Genomic DNA, 15,009 nt, shown 5'->3' with positions numbered 1-15,009 from the left:
TATAAAGATGTCATTCCAAACTAACTTCATACCGCTTAGTTGAGTCAATACTTTCATCTAGTTCCAGTTCACAAACCGACTTCACATGAAATGAATAAAACAGTATCAACAATGGATTCAAATCTTGCTGTTAAAAACTTAAAACATATGTATATGTGTCCATGTTTGATCTGCTTCTCCTTGCTAAAAAAAGCATAAATCACTTGGCTTTATTGCAACATTTTGTATTTAGAAAGTTGTAAAAATCTTGCTTTTGTTGCATTCATGTGTCCCCTTTCCACAATGATAAAATTGGGGTGACTGAACTGAAACATTGAGTTGCAAAACTTGCCTTCTGGTGGACACATGATGGTTTATGAGTATGGTTTCTTGATGTTTTCTTTGCTGAGAATGCGGTCAAAGCGACAGATATCAAATAAACTCGCTAAATTTCATTCACATTGATGCTAAAATACTTCAATCTGAAAGCGCTTGCTCGATTCAGAAAGATTGCGCAGAGAATTCCCTAAATAATTATGCCAGTCCAGCTGACACCAATATGGACTTTAAGTTTGTTATTAAAACTCATCATATCATTATCACCGTACCGGTCTGAGGAGGGTAAGATGTAGCCTTACGTCTACCCCGTAGGATTAGACGGGGCTGAACTGAAACATTTTGCAACATTTTGTAACATTTTGTATTTAGAAAGTTGTAAAAATCTTGCTTTTGTTGCATTCATGTGTCCCCTTTCCACAATGATAAAATTGGGGTGACTGAACTGAAACATTGAGTTGCAAAACTTGCCTTCTGGTGGACACATGATGGTTTATGAGTATGGTTTCTTGATGTTTTCTTTGCTGAGAATGCGGTCAAAGCGACAGATATCAAATAAACTCGCTAAATTTCATTCACATTGATGCTAAAATACTTCAATCTGAAAGCGCTTGCTCGATTCAGAAAGATTGCGCAGAGAATTCCCTAAATAATTATGCCAGTCCAGCTGACACCAATATGGACTTTAAGTTTGTTATTAAAACTCATCATATCATTATCACCGTACCGGTCTGAGGAGGGTAAGATGTAGCCTTACGTCTACCCCGTAGGATTAGAGAGGCTGCTTCTTAAAACTGATACTCACAAAACTAATCGATGACTAAACTCGAAGTCAAAACACGTTAGCAACGTTGAATGACTCTTAACTAATCAACTTGCACACAATTATGTGACCCAAATATTAACAACATACTAACCTGGAACTATAACGAGTTCATTTCCTTGATTTAAGATTACCGAACTCGAAATCTGGACTATCACCCATGTTCCACCTCCGATCACTCCCCTAGCTATATTTGCATCTCAACTCTTCTATCATAGGTTTACAATTAAGTACGGAGATTAAAAATAACAAAGGATAAACGTGTATTAGGTCCATTTTCGTTAGTCTTAGTCACACCCGTACCATGTGCAACTCCGCCACGTATATTCAAGGCTGATATGAGATGTGTGAAAAGAGCTAAAAAAAATATAGCTCCCGGCGAGGATCGAACTCGCGACCTTTCGCTTACGAAGCGAACGCACTACCACTATGCTACGGAAGCAGATGTTACATTCTTTAACATTATAGCTCATCTATTATACCAGTTCGCTCAATGTTCAGTAACTGATGTTTTACTTGATCCAGTTAATCTCGATTCGTTTCAGTCAGTTAATTTCGAATTGAAGTGTGTTTGGTGTCTCATTTCGCTGTTGAATCACGGAAACCCTAACGCATACGTACAATTGGTAAGTTCACGTATTGCTTATACTGTAAGCCTAATATCTTCATTTGTATGTAACAATTACGATAACCTGAATTTGTCGTTGAGGATGTATGAAGTGATTTCATGAGTTGTTTAGTAATTGTGCTTTTTGTTAGTTAGTTAGTTAGTTCAATAGATTAGTTTTATACATTTTAACATGTTCAAATATAGTGAGATGAATTTGATACCATGAACAAAATCAATAGGAACTGAGTCTAGTTTGAAGATGAGGATGAAAATATAATTTGCAGAGCCATGATATGTCTGATGATATAACCTGCAATTTCTATGCAAATTTAGCTAGAGGACTGAGAGTAGTAGCATGTATAATATAGTCTGAAACATTTGGACTAGGAATGTTCACGAGCCGAGCTGAGCCGAATCAAGCGAGGGCTTGCTCGTGTTCGGCTCATATACATGCCAAGCCAAAATCGGACGAGCTTTTTCGATCGAGAATTGTGCAAGTTTCAACTTTCAAGCATCGAGCAATTTGGATAGTCCTTGTGTGAGGACTGAGGCCGTGAAGTGTGACCGAGAATTAGGAGCGGATAAGAGCGGCTGAGTGCTTGAGTTAGGTAATTTTTTTATTGAACCACGGTTTTGATTTTTTAGAACTTAGAACAATTAGGTAGTGACTAGGCTAGTAGTTTTATAGTGTATAGTGGTATATTCTAGCCGAACGAGCGAGCATGCCTTTGCTCATACTTGGCTCCTTTACAAGCCGAGTCGAAGTTGAATGACGTCGAGCAATTTAGACAGACCTATCTTGGACTGCTACAAGGTTATGTAGGTACTTCTGATAGACTGATACTGATCATTGCTTGACAAAATCCGGTTATGAGTTAGACAGTTATGATTCTTTGAAATTACCATTCTGTACTTTTTTGCCTATTTACTTGATACTGATAGCTATATCTCTTTGATGGTTGAAATGACTGCATATGTTCATAAAAGTAGTTCGTTGCTTTAAGCAGATGTTAAGGTTTATAACAATGCAGTTCTGGTATTAAAAACAAGATTACTTGCATTGATATTGTATTAACCAATTTCAAACACATTTCACCAATAATGTCACAATATACATTCAACTAATGATTTGAAGCAAATAAGATATACATTAATGCAGTTAGTATGTATTTTAATTTATATGCCTTCAAGTACGCTTTCGCTTGCAGATACACGCTTTCACTAATCTAAACTTATGCTTCTAAAGCAAGCAAATATTTCAACTTCTACATGGTAAATAATCGTCTACAATGCGGCCTCACTGACCAATCCTGTAGACTCGTTACTTGAAAGTTCACCACCTCAGTAATCAAATCTTTAAAAGTCAAACGCTCTATATCCAACACTACACCCGGAACCTGATGACATTGATCATCCCAATCTTGTGACCTTTTATTCACATCTGCATTTATGATATTAGTAACTTCATCTTCTTCATCGTATATGCCTATTTCTGATTTATTCTGCAGACCGTCTATTCCCGAGCATAATTGTTTCAGTAACTTATCTCCATTCAGAATCCTTCCTTTATGTGGCCCTAAAGGCCCTAACATGGCTAATTCATGATTAACGACATCATTCACAGTATCAAATATCATCTTTCTTCTGATTTTTGATCTCATGAAACTTTTGTTGTATCCATCATCTGCAGGCTCTGTGTATGCTTTAGTTTTCTCTAACACATGGAACAAACCAGGGTTGATCAAACTGACAGTTGGATGAAGCTGGACTATCAGGGTTGTACGGTCCAGATCTTTTAAGCATCCCGAGGCTAATATGATCTCTTCTACATATACTTGATCTCCAATTTCACTCTCACGTGAAGATTCTACTGCAGTGTTTGTGTTCAATAGTTCAATCTGATGAACTAAGTTCTTTATGTTTTCTAGTTTCATTGTATTGAACTCAGAATACTGATCTTGTGCTTCTTCAAAGTTTACATTCTCAACATCTGAAATGAAATAAAGATGAAAAGATTAATAATCGGTTTTGGAAATAAGGTATGTAGATAAATAGGTTAATAATTTAATATGTGTACCATTAAAAGCATTAGATTTCTTCTTTACTGGTGATGGTGTGTCTTCTGTGTAGAATGCATCAAGAACAGAGACCGGGCTGGGTTGTTCCATGGTATGCTTGGCATGGTCAACTGTTGACTTGTCTTCAGTCAACCTTTCTGTGATATTACTCTGTTGAAGATAGGTAATATTAACTCAAATGACTGCACTTAGTGAGTGTGTGTGTGTGTGTGTGTGTAAATTTGTGTAAGTTAAAACAGATTTAAGTACATCACTTACCCTGTGGTTATCCACGGGCCGAAACGGGCTGTTGACCTCTTCGGCCCACTCAGCGCTCATGACTTCTGAATCATTTGATCGGAAGGAAATTGTATCACTTTGTTGACTTAAATTTCTTGTTTCACTACTGTCTTGCAGTGGATCCATGGATTTTGGCTTCAGCCTTCTGTTTGTTGAGCCCGGTTCAGCCTTCTGTTTGTTGAGCCCGGTGTCATTATGTAGGTACTTCTGATAGACTGATACTGATCATTGCTTGACAAAATCCGGTTATGAGTTAGACAGTTATGATTCTTTGAAATTACCATTCTGTACTTTTTTGCCTATTTACTTGATACTGATAGCTATATCTCTTTGATGGTTGAAATGACTGCATATGTTCATAAAAGTAGTTCGTTGCTTTAAGCAGATGTTAAGGTTTATAACAATGCAGTTCTGGTATTAAAAACAAGATTACTTGCATTGATATTGTATTAACCAATTTCAAACACATTTCACCAATAATGTCACAATATACATTCAACTAATGATTTGAAGCAAATAAGATATACATTAATGCAGTTAGTATGTATTTTAATTTATATGCCTTCAAGTACGCTTTCGCTTGCAGATACACGCTTTCACTAATCTAAACTTATGCTTCTAAAGCAAGCAAATATTTCAACTTCTACATGGTAAATAATCGTCTACAATGCGGCCTCACTGACCAATCCTGTAGACTCGTTACTTGAAAGTTCACCACCTCAGTAATCAAATCTTTAAAAATCAAACGCTCTATATCCAACACTACACCCGGAACCTGATGACATTGATCATCCCAATCTTGTGACCTTTTATTCACATCTGCATTTATGATATTTGTAACTTCATCTTCTTCATCGTATATGCCTATTTCTGATTTATTCTGCAGACCGTCTATTCCCGAGCATAATTGTTTCAGTAACTTATCTCCATTCAGAATCCTTCCTTTATGTGGCCCTAAAGGCCCTAACATGGCTAATTCATGATTGACGACATCATTCACAGTATCAAATATCATCTTTCTTCTGATTTTTGATCTCATGAAACTTTTGTTGTATCCATCATCTGCAGGCTCTGTGTATGCTTTAGTTTTCTCTAACACATGGAACAAACCAGGGTTGATCAAACTGACAGTTGGATGAAGCTGGACTATCAGGGTTGTACGGTCCAGATCTTTTAAGCATCCCGAGGCTAATATGATCTCTTCTACATATACTTGATCTCCAATTTCACTCTCACGTGAAGATTCTACTGCAGTGTTTGTGTTCAATAGTTCAATCTGATGAACTAAGTTCTTTATGTTTTCTAGTTTCATTGTATTGAACTCAGAATACTGATCTTGTGCTTCTTCAAAGTTTACATTCTCAACATCTGAAATGAAATAAAGATGAAAAGATTAATAATCGGTTTTGGAAATAAGGTATGTAGATAAATAGGTTAATAATTTAATATGTGTACCATTAAAAGCATTAGATTTCTTCTTTACTGGTGATGGTGTGTCTTCTGTGTAGAATGCATCAAGAACAGAGACCGGGCTGGGTTGTTCCATGGTATGCTTGGCATGGTCAACTGTTGACTTGTCTTCAGTCAACCTTTCTGTGATATTACTCTGTTGAAGATAGGTAATATTAACTCAAATGACTGCACTTAGTGAGTGTGTGTGTGTGTGTGTGTAAATTTGTGTAAGTTAAAACAGATTTAAGTACATCACTTACCCTGTGGTTATCCACGGGCCGAAACGGGCTGTTGACCTCTTCGGCCCACTCAGCGCTCATGACTTCTGAATCATTTGATCGGAAGGAAATTGTATCACTTTGTTGACTTAAATTTCTTGTTTCACTACTGTCTTGCAGTGGATCCATGGATTTTGGCTTCAGCCTTCTGTTTGTTGAGCCCGGTGTCATTCGTTGCATCCCGGATTGCTTCTTGGTCCTGGTCCAGTCAGATGATGGCCCATGGATACTGTTCTTTGATCTCTGCAGTCTTGGGCTTACAGGTCCAGAATGTTCTGGAAGATTTGAAGGTGACATTGGTCTACTCATTATCTTCCTTTCTCTTAAAGCCGGATCTTTCAACCGATTCCTACCAACTGATTCTTTTCTTGCATCTGCGTGTTTGACCTTTCGTTGACTTATGGTGGGGGAAACTGGTTGGTCAACTGTTTGACTTTCTGGTTCTTTGTTCTCTAACCTTTTTTTCGCCTTCTGCATTGCTTCTAGAATCTGCTTAAGGGCTCTGAGTTCCTTCCCAGCTGTTTTATACTCGTCTTCGGTCAACCTTTTCTCAATCTCATCATAAATTGTCCGAGACGCCCGTTCTCGTGATGGGCTTTCCATAATCTTGAATGTTGGCTTCTGTGGGCCCCGAACACCGCCTTCCTGCTTCCATGGAGCCATTTCCAGGGGTATTCTTGTAATTACATGACTGACTTTGACTCCCCTTTGTGGTTTTTGAACCTTTGGAGAAACAGAAGTGCAGTCAGGCTTTAACTTATCCTCTTTTCTTGATGTTCTTGAATTCAAGACCGGTTCTTTATCCAAGCACGTGCTTGTTTTCAAGGTTTTACTTTCATCAGTGGTGGTTGTTAATGCTTCCAACCCCATCAATCTTGCCACAACACTTGATGGTCGCTTGTTACTTGTTGAATCATTGGCAGAATTACTGATATACCCTTGCCTGCTGTCCAATGATAACCTTGGAAGCTCTTTGATCTTCATAATGGGTTTTGACTGATACCGTGATTCCCGTCCGTCACATGAAAACCGTGCTGCTTCCTTTAGTTCCCTCAGGTTTCGATCGGCTCTGTCACATTGAAGGGATTTTTGAGGCGGGAATGGCCTCGGGGAGTCGATATGCTTCATTGCGGTCCCCACTCGTTCATCTTTGGCTACAGGTTTGATTGATACCACACGGGGTTCTCTGGTCATTGAATCTTTGACTACATCTCTGATATCGGGTGACTCTATAGTCAAACTTGGTTTTCTTCTGTGTAAAAATGGAGATGACGAGGATTCAGAGATGACACTTTGGCAAGAAGATGATACTTCTGTTTGAACCCTTTTTCTATAATCTAATGATGACATGACGGTAGACGAGCTAGAAGATGAAAACGAGTTTCTTGGTGGTTCAATGGAGACTCTTTCCTTCTCTTTTGTGACCACCTTTGGGGAGTTCTCCTGCAAATGAAATATCAAGTACGGGTTAGTATTTCTGCTAGTGTTACACTTGCTAAAATGTAAAAGAAGATAAAGATATGACAAATGGATATTTTGCAAAAAATTACAAGTTTAGTGTATACCTTTACATTCTTGACCTCATTTTCACCATTGTCACTTTGAGCTACATAGAGATTGCAAATGGTTAAGACATTGAAACAAGAAGTAATATATAATGATTATATGCACATATGGTAATTGGTGCACACATGAAGAACATACAGTTTTTATGAAATTCTAAAATCTTATAGGCTATGCTAGTCAGATGCACTAGTGAACCTATTGTTTTTTTGTGCACTTTGTAATTCTATATGATAATCATGAAATATGTTGCTATCTTATAAATATCTTGCCACTATCTTGCAAACCATTAATGGGTACCCCAAATTGATCTTTCTCTTACTTTGTATTTGTAGTTTTGTATTATTTAAGATTGCTCTTTATATCTTTATTACGTTTCGAACTTTCGATACAACAATAAGTTGTTTTGGACTGCTAATTCAAATGTTTCCAGTAAAATACCCCCAAATAATTTGAACTAAAATAGTCATACCTGGAGGTAGTTTCTTCTGGTTATGGCCGTGGCGGCGTAGACCAAGAAGGTACCGCCGGTCAAAGATCTGGAAAATCCCATTCATGCAGCCTAACTGCTTCTGCAGCTCTTGTGTATCATCTTTTAAAGTCTGCACAGCCTCCTTATTAGACATTTGCACCACCACAGATTCTTGATTTCTTCTATTCAATCAATCAAAACTTAAATATCTTATAAAAAGATTATTTGGTTGAATTCCTAAGATAATTTCTTTTGTTGGGTGCAAGCTAAAATATCCAAAGTTGGTTGCTTTTTTGGTTCTTGAGGGAACACTGCTAGAGTTGCAGAAGGGATATTGATGGAATATATGGAGGCATTGTTCAATTATTTTAGTGGGAATTGAATTGGGTGTCAAATTTTAAGAATGAGAGGGAAAATTGCTGTCACTATGTATATATATTATATGTATATATATCTATATTATATATATATATATATTGATTTAACAAATTCTAGAGAGATGAGTTAGTGGGTCAGATCTGCACTGGCCTTCCACTTATCCATGTGGACAGAATAATGTGGGTAGGGTCTGGAGTCTGGCTTCTTCATGTGGTGTTTGTCAGGTGATACAAGTTTTAGTAAAATGCATGTTCTAAACCTCTTTAGCAAGCATATCTCTTTTGCAAAATGACCAAAGTACCCTCTCTTCCAACAAGCATGTCCCTCATTCTGTCATGTTTATGCTGGGTTGAAAAGTAATTTAACATAAGTTTACTGTGTTATGGGACTATGGGAGTCCCCTTCAAGTTATTAAATGGAAATGCGATACATGCATCTTTATTTAATTCTTTTTTAAAGCAGCCATGCAAGAAACACTTGTACCTTATGCAGTAAAGTCATAAAGGGTCTGAATTGAATGCTTATTAAATTCTCATATGACATTGAATGTCTAGTTATCTCATATAATGTTTCTTGCTTTATTTTTGCATGTTCCTTTTGTACCATTGCCAATTCATTTCTTTTTCAGGTTTTCTGCCATTGGTGCATTCATTGTTGCAACACTTTAAATTCATTTTCCATAGGTTGTAACTCGTGCATTGTTAGTAGTAATCTTTAATATATGACATCTTTCATGGACCACCAATATCCTCGGAAATCAAGGAACCTCTGGTAGTGGTAAACCTGGACCAGTGATGATGGTCTGATCCCAGAAAGCCATCAAGTTAGTATAGGTACTAAGTTGTACTTTTGCTCCAATATATTTACTTTGGACCCTTTACACTAAACTATAAATGCAATAGGTGCCAAATTCATGGGTGTGGTAGTACAAGTCATGCTATGCATACATGCATGTATGTATGTGTATGCTTCTTTTGTAGTTGAATGAGGTACAAGTCTTATTTCATGAGGTGCTAGTAATGTGTTTTTCTTGTGCCATTGACCTTCATGTCCAATGGCATGAGTTGATGGTTAAGAAGTGAGATCTTATGGCCTCAGGTTCAAAACGTGCCTCAATGGGGTTTTTCACATTCTTGATGGCCCCGTCTCAGGAATGCTCACTTGGGTGTTGAAGATAATTCCGAACACGGTTAAGAAAACATAAATAATGTGTTTTGTTTTTTTATGAAATTATGATGAATATGGTTATGGAAGATGTGAAAAGAAGTGATAAGGATGGCTTAAATGTGTATTATTGTTGGTGTAGGCACATGATGACACCTAGAGGTGCACAAATCGGGTTCACCTTGAAAACCCGAACCGGTTCGGAACCGGTTTTTTTCACACCGGGTAGAAAATGAAACCGGTTCCAGTCAGGAACCGGTTCGGTTCCCGACCCGAACCGATGCCCAGAAATGCAAACTTTTAGGAACCGGGTAGGTTGGAACCGGAACCGGTTTTTACGTAAAAACCGGTTCCACCGGTTTTTTTTTGAAATTTAAACATTATAGCCGTTAGGAACCGGTTCCAACGGCTATATAGCCGTTTTTGACTGTTGGAACCGGTTTTTTAACTATAAATAGGTTATCTTCTTTCTATAAATAGCAAGGTTTGTTTGTGTACTTGTTAAACCACTCCCAAAACTATAAAACACACTCCAAACCACAATTAACCTTAAACCGACAACAAATGGCAACCAATGATGACGTTGTTATGGTGATCGAAACAACAAGATGCCCCGATGTTTGGGTTCATTACGATTTGTGTCTCATGACCGACTCACATGAGTTGGCACGTTGCAAATATTGCTCGAAGTTTCTTAAAGCAGCGTCCAACTCGACATTACGAAAACATACGAATAAGTATTGTCGAGAGAAAAGAAGAATGGAAGCTAAAAAAACGGAAGTGGGAGAGTCGTCCGGCTCTACAACCCAAAAATAAGTATTCCCGGATTAAAACGACGGACTTTGTTTTTTATGTTTTAGTTGTTATGTTTAGTATCGTTTATGTTTTAATAATGTTTGTAATAGTTATTTTTTAGATGAATAAAATGTTCGTCGTTATTAAAAAAGTAACAAACAATTAATCATGAGTAACAAAAGTAATTATAATAAAACAAATCAAAACTAAATATTAGTTGAACAAGTTACAAATAATTTTAACAAAACAAATAATTACAACTCTTCTTCGTCTTCATTCTCGTCTTCACCCTCGTCTTCGTTATCGGAAGAAACCCCGTCCTCCGCCTCCTCATCATGAATATGACGCTCTATTGGTATTTCGTCTTCAAAGTTCGCCTTGTGTTGTACACGATCCACCGTATCCAAATGGTCCTTTAGGCAAATGCAAACCTCTAGAGACTCGGGAGTTAGTTTTGTTCTTCGCATAGATAACACCCTCCCACTAAGAGAAAAAACCGATTCGGAAGCAACCGTTGAGGCTTGTACGGCAAGCAAATCACGAGTCATGGCGGATAGAATGGGAAATTCGTTTTGTTTACCTTTCCACCAAGCCAACAAATCAATATTGCGAATTTCGTCGACCGTTGCGCCCTCAACATAGTTTGCTCCACTATATCGACCAAGTTCGCTACTTGGTGTGTTTCCTCTTTGCCTCTTAGATGCCGATTCACGAATCCCATTCATCAAGTTTATAAGTGGGTCATTGCACGGCCTACCAGTTGTTGTTTTTTTCACAAAAGACGATCTCGTGCTTGGACCATACATTTGAAAATAATGGTCATAAAGGTCTTGAAGGTTTTTGTTGAACTTGTCCTTCGCTTCCGTCGACAACTTCGGGTCAATCTCGTGCATACCTAAGTTGTCGAATATTTCCTCAATCATTGTTTCAACCCCATTAACATTCCAATAGGGGTTTAATGCGGCGGCACAAGTAAAGACCGGCGGTATGATTTCAAAATATTTTATGAACTTTTCTTTCATCACCGCAACAATATTTTCGAAGAGTTTGTTCTTCTCCGCAAAGCTTTTAAAAACACAAGACATATAGTACAATTCTTGCAAAACCCAACAACTAGTAGGGTAATAGACTCCCGATAATTTTGTTGTTGACTTTTTGAACACATCAAGATACTCCAACAAATAACCGACTTGGACCCAAACACTTTCCGGAAACATATCGGCCTCGCGTTCTTCAACAAGATTGTTATGAAAAGCTTGTAAAGTTTGGCGTTGGGCAAAAGCACACTTTAACATATGACAAGTTGAGTTCCAACGGGTTGGAACGTCCCAATTCGGCCCCAAATACTTTCTTTCAGCCGACTTGCAATAGTTCTTATATTCAAGATGTCTTCTTTTACCACTTTTGAAGACATCTTGTAACATAAGTCTAAAGTATTTTAAATCATCACAAATGTGTTCATTGTCAAGACCTATTTGGACAACCAAGTTGATGATATGTGCAACACATCGGACATGAAAAAAATCCCCGAAACAAGGTGGTGAATATTTAATGATAAATTTTTCAGCCGCCTTAGTATTGTTTGAAGCGTTGTCAAACGAAATCGAAAATATTTTATTTCTCAAGTTGTAAGTCGTTATAACTTCATCAAGTAATTCAAACAATTTTTCGGCGGTATGTGGGAACGGGAAGTTTTCAAAAGCGATGGTGCGTTTCATCAATTTCCATGTCACCGGATCAACCCAATGAGCGGTGACACATATGTATGATTCGGGCAACCCGTGTGGTGCCGACCAAACATCGGTAGTTAAACTAACCATGGCTTCTAAAGAATGAAAAGACTCGATTAACTCTTTTTTAGCACACTCCCACAACCTGATACAATGACGTCTTAAGGTAGTACGACTTACATGTGTGTATCTCGGTTGTAGAGTTTCGCGAATCAACGACGTCAACTCCGGGTCATCAAAGTGGTTAAACGGCAAACCTCGTTGAATAACGAACTTTGCCATTCTATCTTGAACTTGAGTCGTGTTGTAACGAAATAGTGTACCATCTTTACCCAAGTCAATTTGATCGGTCGCGCCAATCCCTTTCAACGCCTTGCAATATGGCTTCTCGATGTGCTTTCTCAAAGTAGAGTTGGAATCGTGCTTTAATATTGAACCACATAGTTTGCAACGAGCCTTTTGATAACCTTCGTCATCCACAATCAAATCCCAATTCTTCCATACGTCTTGGTTGCGGTTATGGTTGACTACCGTAACAACCCTTGGGTCATCCGTAACAGGAACGGGGGCAACAAAAACACTCTTCTTAGCCTTGTTGTTAGTTTTTTTGATGGGTGCCATAATAATATTTAGTTGGATGGTTGGGTAAAGGAACGGGTTTGCTAAAGGAGTAGTATTGTAGTTTGTTTTTGAGTTTGGTGGTGAAACAAGTAATGGAAACAACTTATATATAGGTTTGGCCCAAAAACCGGTTCCAACGGCTATATTACCGTTGGAACCGGTTCCAACGGATCTATTGTCTTAAAAACCGGTTCCAACGGCTATATTACCGTTGGAACCGGTTCCAACGGCTAATTGGTGTCTAAAAAAACCGGTTCCAACGGCTATATTACCGTTGGAACCGGTTCCAACGGCTAGTTTGACTTTTGTTTGACCCTTCAAAAAAACCCGTCGGAACCGGTTATTCCGGGTACGAACCAAACCGGTTCCAATTAAGAACCGGGTAGGAACCGGTTTGGAACCGGTACTGACATATAAATATGAGAACCGGGTACGATTTTCGGGTACAAAAATACCCAAACCGGGTATTGTTCCAACCGGGTTGGAACTGGAACCGGTTCCGGTTCGGTTCCACCAGTTAGGTTCCGGAACCGGTTTTTTTTGTGCACGTCTAATGACACCTTCAATCTCCTAACATTTCTCCCCTACCCAATCACCATGTGCAATAACACGTTTTAAAGTGTTATGCTAGTCATATCATTGGTGGCCATGGATGTCGTATCAATTATTTATAAATACTTACTACATGATCATTGAAAAAGAATCTTGTGATTCATGACGCTAGTTAGCATTATTATACATGGTGTGATCCGTATAAGCACGTATAGTCCGATCACGGCAAGTGATCATTGTTTACGAGACTTCGTCAAGTAAAATCATTGATCGAAGAGCGGTTGCGTATGGACATGTTTTTGACCCGTGATGAAATTGATAAGATGTAAGGGACGTTAAAAAAGGCATTTTAGGCATGACTTATTTTTAAGGGTTTTGCCTGAAAAATATTATAAATGAAATAAAATGATTACATGTTTGGAAGGATTTTGTGAATGGTTAAATAGTATATGGAAATGGAGAATATTATAAATCAAATTTGAATATTTAAATTTAATCTGAAAAAGAGCTTGGAACTATATGAGATTTGTTTGTAGTAGAAATAAACGACTCTAAATATGTGATTATAAGCTTTTATTTTTCTCTGTCTAACGGATGATTTATAATAATTATTTTTTTTAACGACTAACGAATAAAACCCGGCTACCCATCTCCACCATTTCCAGATCGGGGGGAAACCCGACGCCTGATGGTCAACTAAGGTAAAACCCAATTGGAATCGGATATTAACTTGAGACCTTGCGGTCTTTGGCTTAAATCTTCATTTTTCCTCCAATGTCGGTTGACCTAAAGATAATTGGCAACCGATAATTTCTTAAACACAAATTTTACTCCTATTTTAATTTAATTTCATATTAACCTAATATAATATCTGCATTTATTAAAACTAAACACCTAACATGTCTTCGTTTTAAACAAGGGACAAATAAGGTAGTCATTATCATTAACTCTAAACTAAACTAACCAAACCATCCATGTTCATGCAAAGATAAAACTTTATCTGTGACATAAAATATGCTCACATGCATCTATACAACGAGGGATGTTCGTATGTTCATGTGGGCATTTGAACATGTTATATAATGCATGGCACGTTTTGAATAAAAGTTACTTTTATAGACTAAGTATTTGTCGTGAACACTTAACATGGTGTGTATTGATACTTTGTTTTACACTTTTACTTTTACCTATAACAGAAACAAAAGGTTTAATTTTGAAAAATTTGGGTACTAGGAAAATATTTTTTTATTAGATAAAATATTGTATATTTGTATGTCTTTTGAAGGTAGATGATATGCAAATAATTTAAGTTGATAGCTTTTTTGCATATGGCAATTATTCTAATCTTAAAAGGGGGTCACAAGCCATGTTACAAGTTTTTGAAGAAGATTCGCTTTTAATCACATGATTCAACACCACAAAATTTTCCGAGATCCACAATTGGGTGTGCAAAGAAACATACTTGGTGTTGCTAATTATAAAATACCCCCAAAAAAGTTCTCACATGAATTATGATTAAATTATATATCTCAGACAAGCTTAAGACTCGTGTATTACACGAGTAATTGATGAACAATTAGTTCGTTTAACAATGATTTATCTTTTACACAACAGATTGATTATAAATTATATTTTGTTGCGCGGAATAATACAACAAATGATCGATGAATATTCATCAAGTAATAAGTTGTCATTCAGAACATAGAAAAACATAAATAATTATAGTGTTTAATAGTTATAAGAAATACAATAAAAGACATACCTGATATTGTTAATACAATAAAAAAATATGGTCTGAATAATACATGATGTTTATAAAAGGTGTGTACAATTACAATTGTAACAAATAATAAAGAAATATATTTATAGTTCAAATATGAAAGAAGTTAGAATTAAAAT

The 15,009-nt window shown here is 37.1% G+C and overlaps 2 protein-coding genes and 1 non-coding gene across 3 annotated transcripts; all 3 read right to left on the bottom strand.

Annotated features, from left to right (window-relative positions):
- Positions 1–1,508: 1,508 nt before the first annotated feature.
- TRNAT-CGU (transfer RNA threonine (anticodon CGU)) lies at positions 1,509–1,580 on the bottom strand. Its single transcript has one exon. It is a non-coding gene; the product is annotated as a tRNA-Thr (tRNA).
- Positions 1,581–2,952: 1,372 nt separating this feature from the next.
- Positions 2,953–4,261, bottom strand: LOC143572605 (protein LONGIFOLIA 1-like). Its single transcript, XM_077057721.1, has 3 exons — positions 4,085–4,261; positions 3,826–3,976; positions 2,953–3,738 (listed from the first exon to the last, which is right to left on the bottom strand). The coding sequence occupies exons 1-3, from the start codon at positions 4,229–4,231 to the stop codon at positions 3,014–3,016; spliced, it is 1,023 nt and encodes a 340-aa protein (XP_076913836.1). The 5' UTR covers positions 4,232–4,261; the 3' UTR covers positions 2,953–3,013.
- A 423-nt stretch (positions 4,262–4,684) lies between these two features.
- On the bottom strand, positions 4,685–8,282 carry LOC143572604 (protein LONGIFOLIA 1-like). Its single transcript, XM_077057720.1, has 5 exons — positions 7,871–8,282; positions 7,401–7,441; positions 5,818–7,278; positions 5,561–5,711; positions 4,685–5,473 (listed from the first exon to the last, which is right to left on the bottom strand). The coding sequence occupies exons 1-5, from the start codon at positions 8,022–8,024 to the stop codon at positions 4,749–4,751; spliced, it is 2,532 nt and encodes an 843-aa protein (XP_076913835.1). The 5' UTR covers positions 8,025–8,282; the 3' UTR covers positions 4,685–4,748.
- Positions 8,283–15,009: the final 6,727 nt, after the last annotated feature.

This window comes from Bidens hawaiensis, unplaced genomic scaffold (genome assembly GCF_021521415.1).
Source record: "Bidens hawaiensis isolate Kalapana, Puna unplaced genomic scaffold, B.hawaiensis_p1.1 tig00025979_1, whole genome shotgun sequence".
In the NCBI taxonomy this organism is placed as follows: Eukaryota; Viridiplantae; Streptophyta; class Magnoliopsida; order Asterales; family Asteraceae; genus Bidens; species Bidens hawaiensis.
The sequence above is the reverse complement of the archived record's forward strand: the minus strand, read 5'-3'. Positions and strand labels throughout refer to the sequence as shown.

What these genes read in the sequence shown, in the direction of transcription:
- LOC143572604 (XM_077057720.1), bottom strand. Translation starts at nt 8,024, where the DNA reads ATGTCTAATAAGGAGGCTGTGCAGACTTTAAAAGATGATACACAAGAG. An exon ending in CCAGAAGAAACTACCTCCAG is followed by an intron (nt 7,442 to 7,870) that starts GTATGACTATTT and finishes ATCTCTATGTAG; the next exon opens with CTCAAAGTGACAATGGTGAA. An exon ending in ATGAGGTCAAGAATGTAAAG is followed by an intron (nt 7,279 to 7,400) that starts GTATACACTAAA and finishes TTTCATTTGCAG; the next exon opens with GAGAACTCCCCAAAGGTGGT.
- LOC143572605 (XM_077057721.1), bottom strand. Translation starts at nt 4,231, where the DNA reads ATGGATCCACTGCAAGACAGTAGTGAAACAAGAAATTTAAGTCAACAA. An exon ending in GGCCCGTGGATAACCACAGG is followed by an intron (nt 3,977 to 4,084) that starts GTAAGTGATGTA and finishes TATCTTCAACAG; the next exon opens with AGTAATATCACAGAAAGGTT. An exon ending in GAAATCTAATGCTTTTAATG is followed by an intron (nt 3,739 to 3,825) that starts GTACACATATTA and finishes ATTTCATTTCAG; the next exon opens with ATGTTGAGAATGTAAACTTT.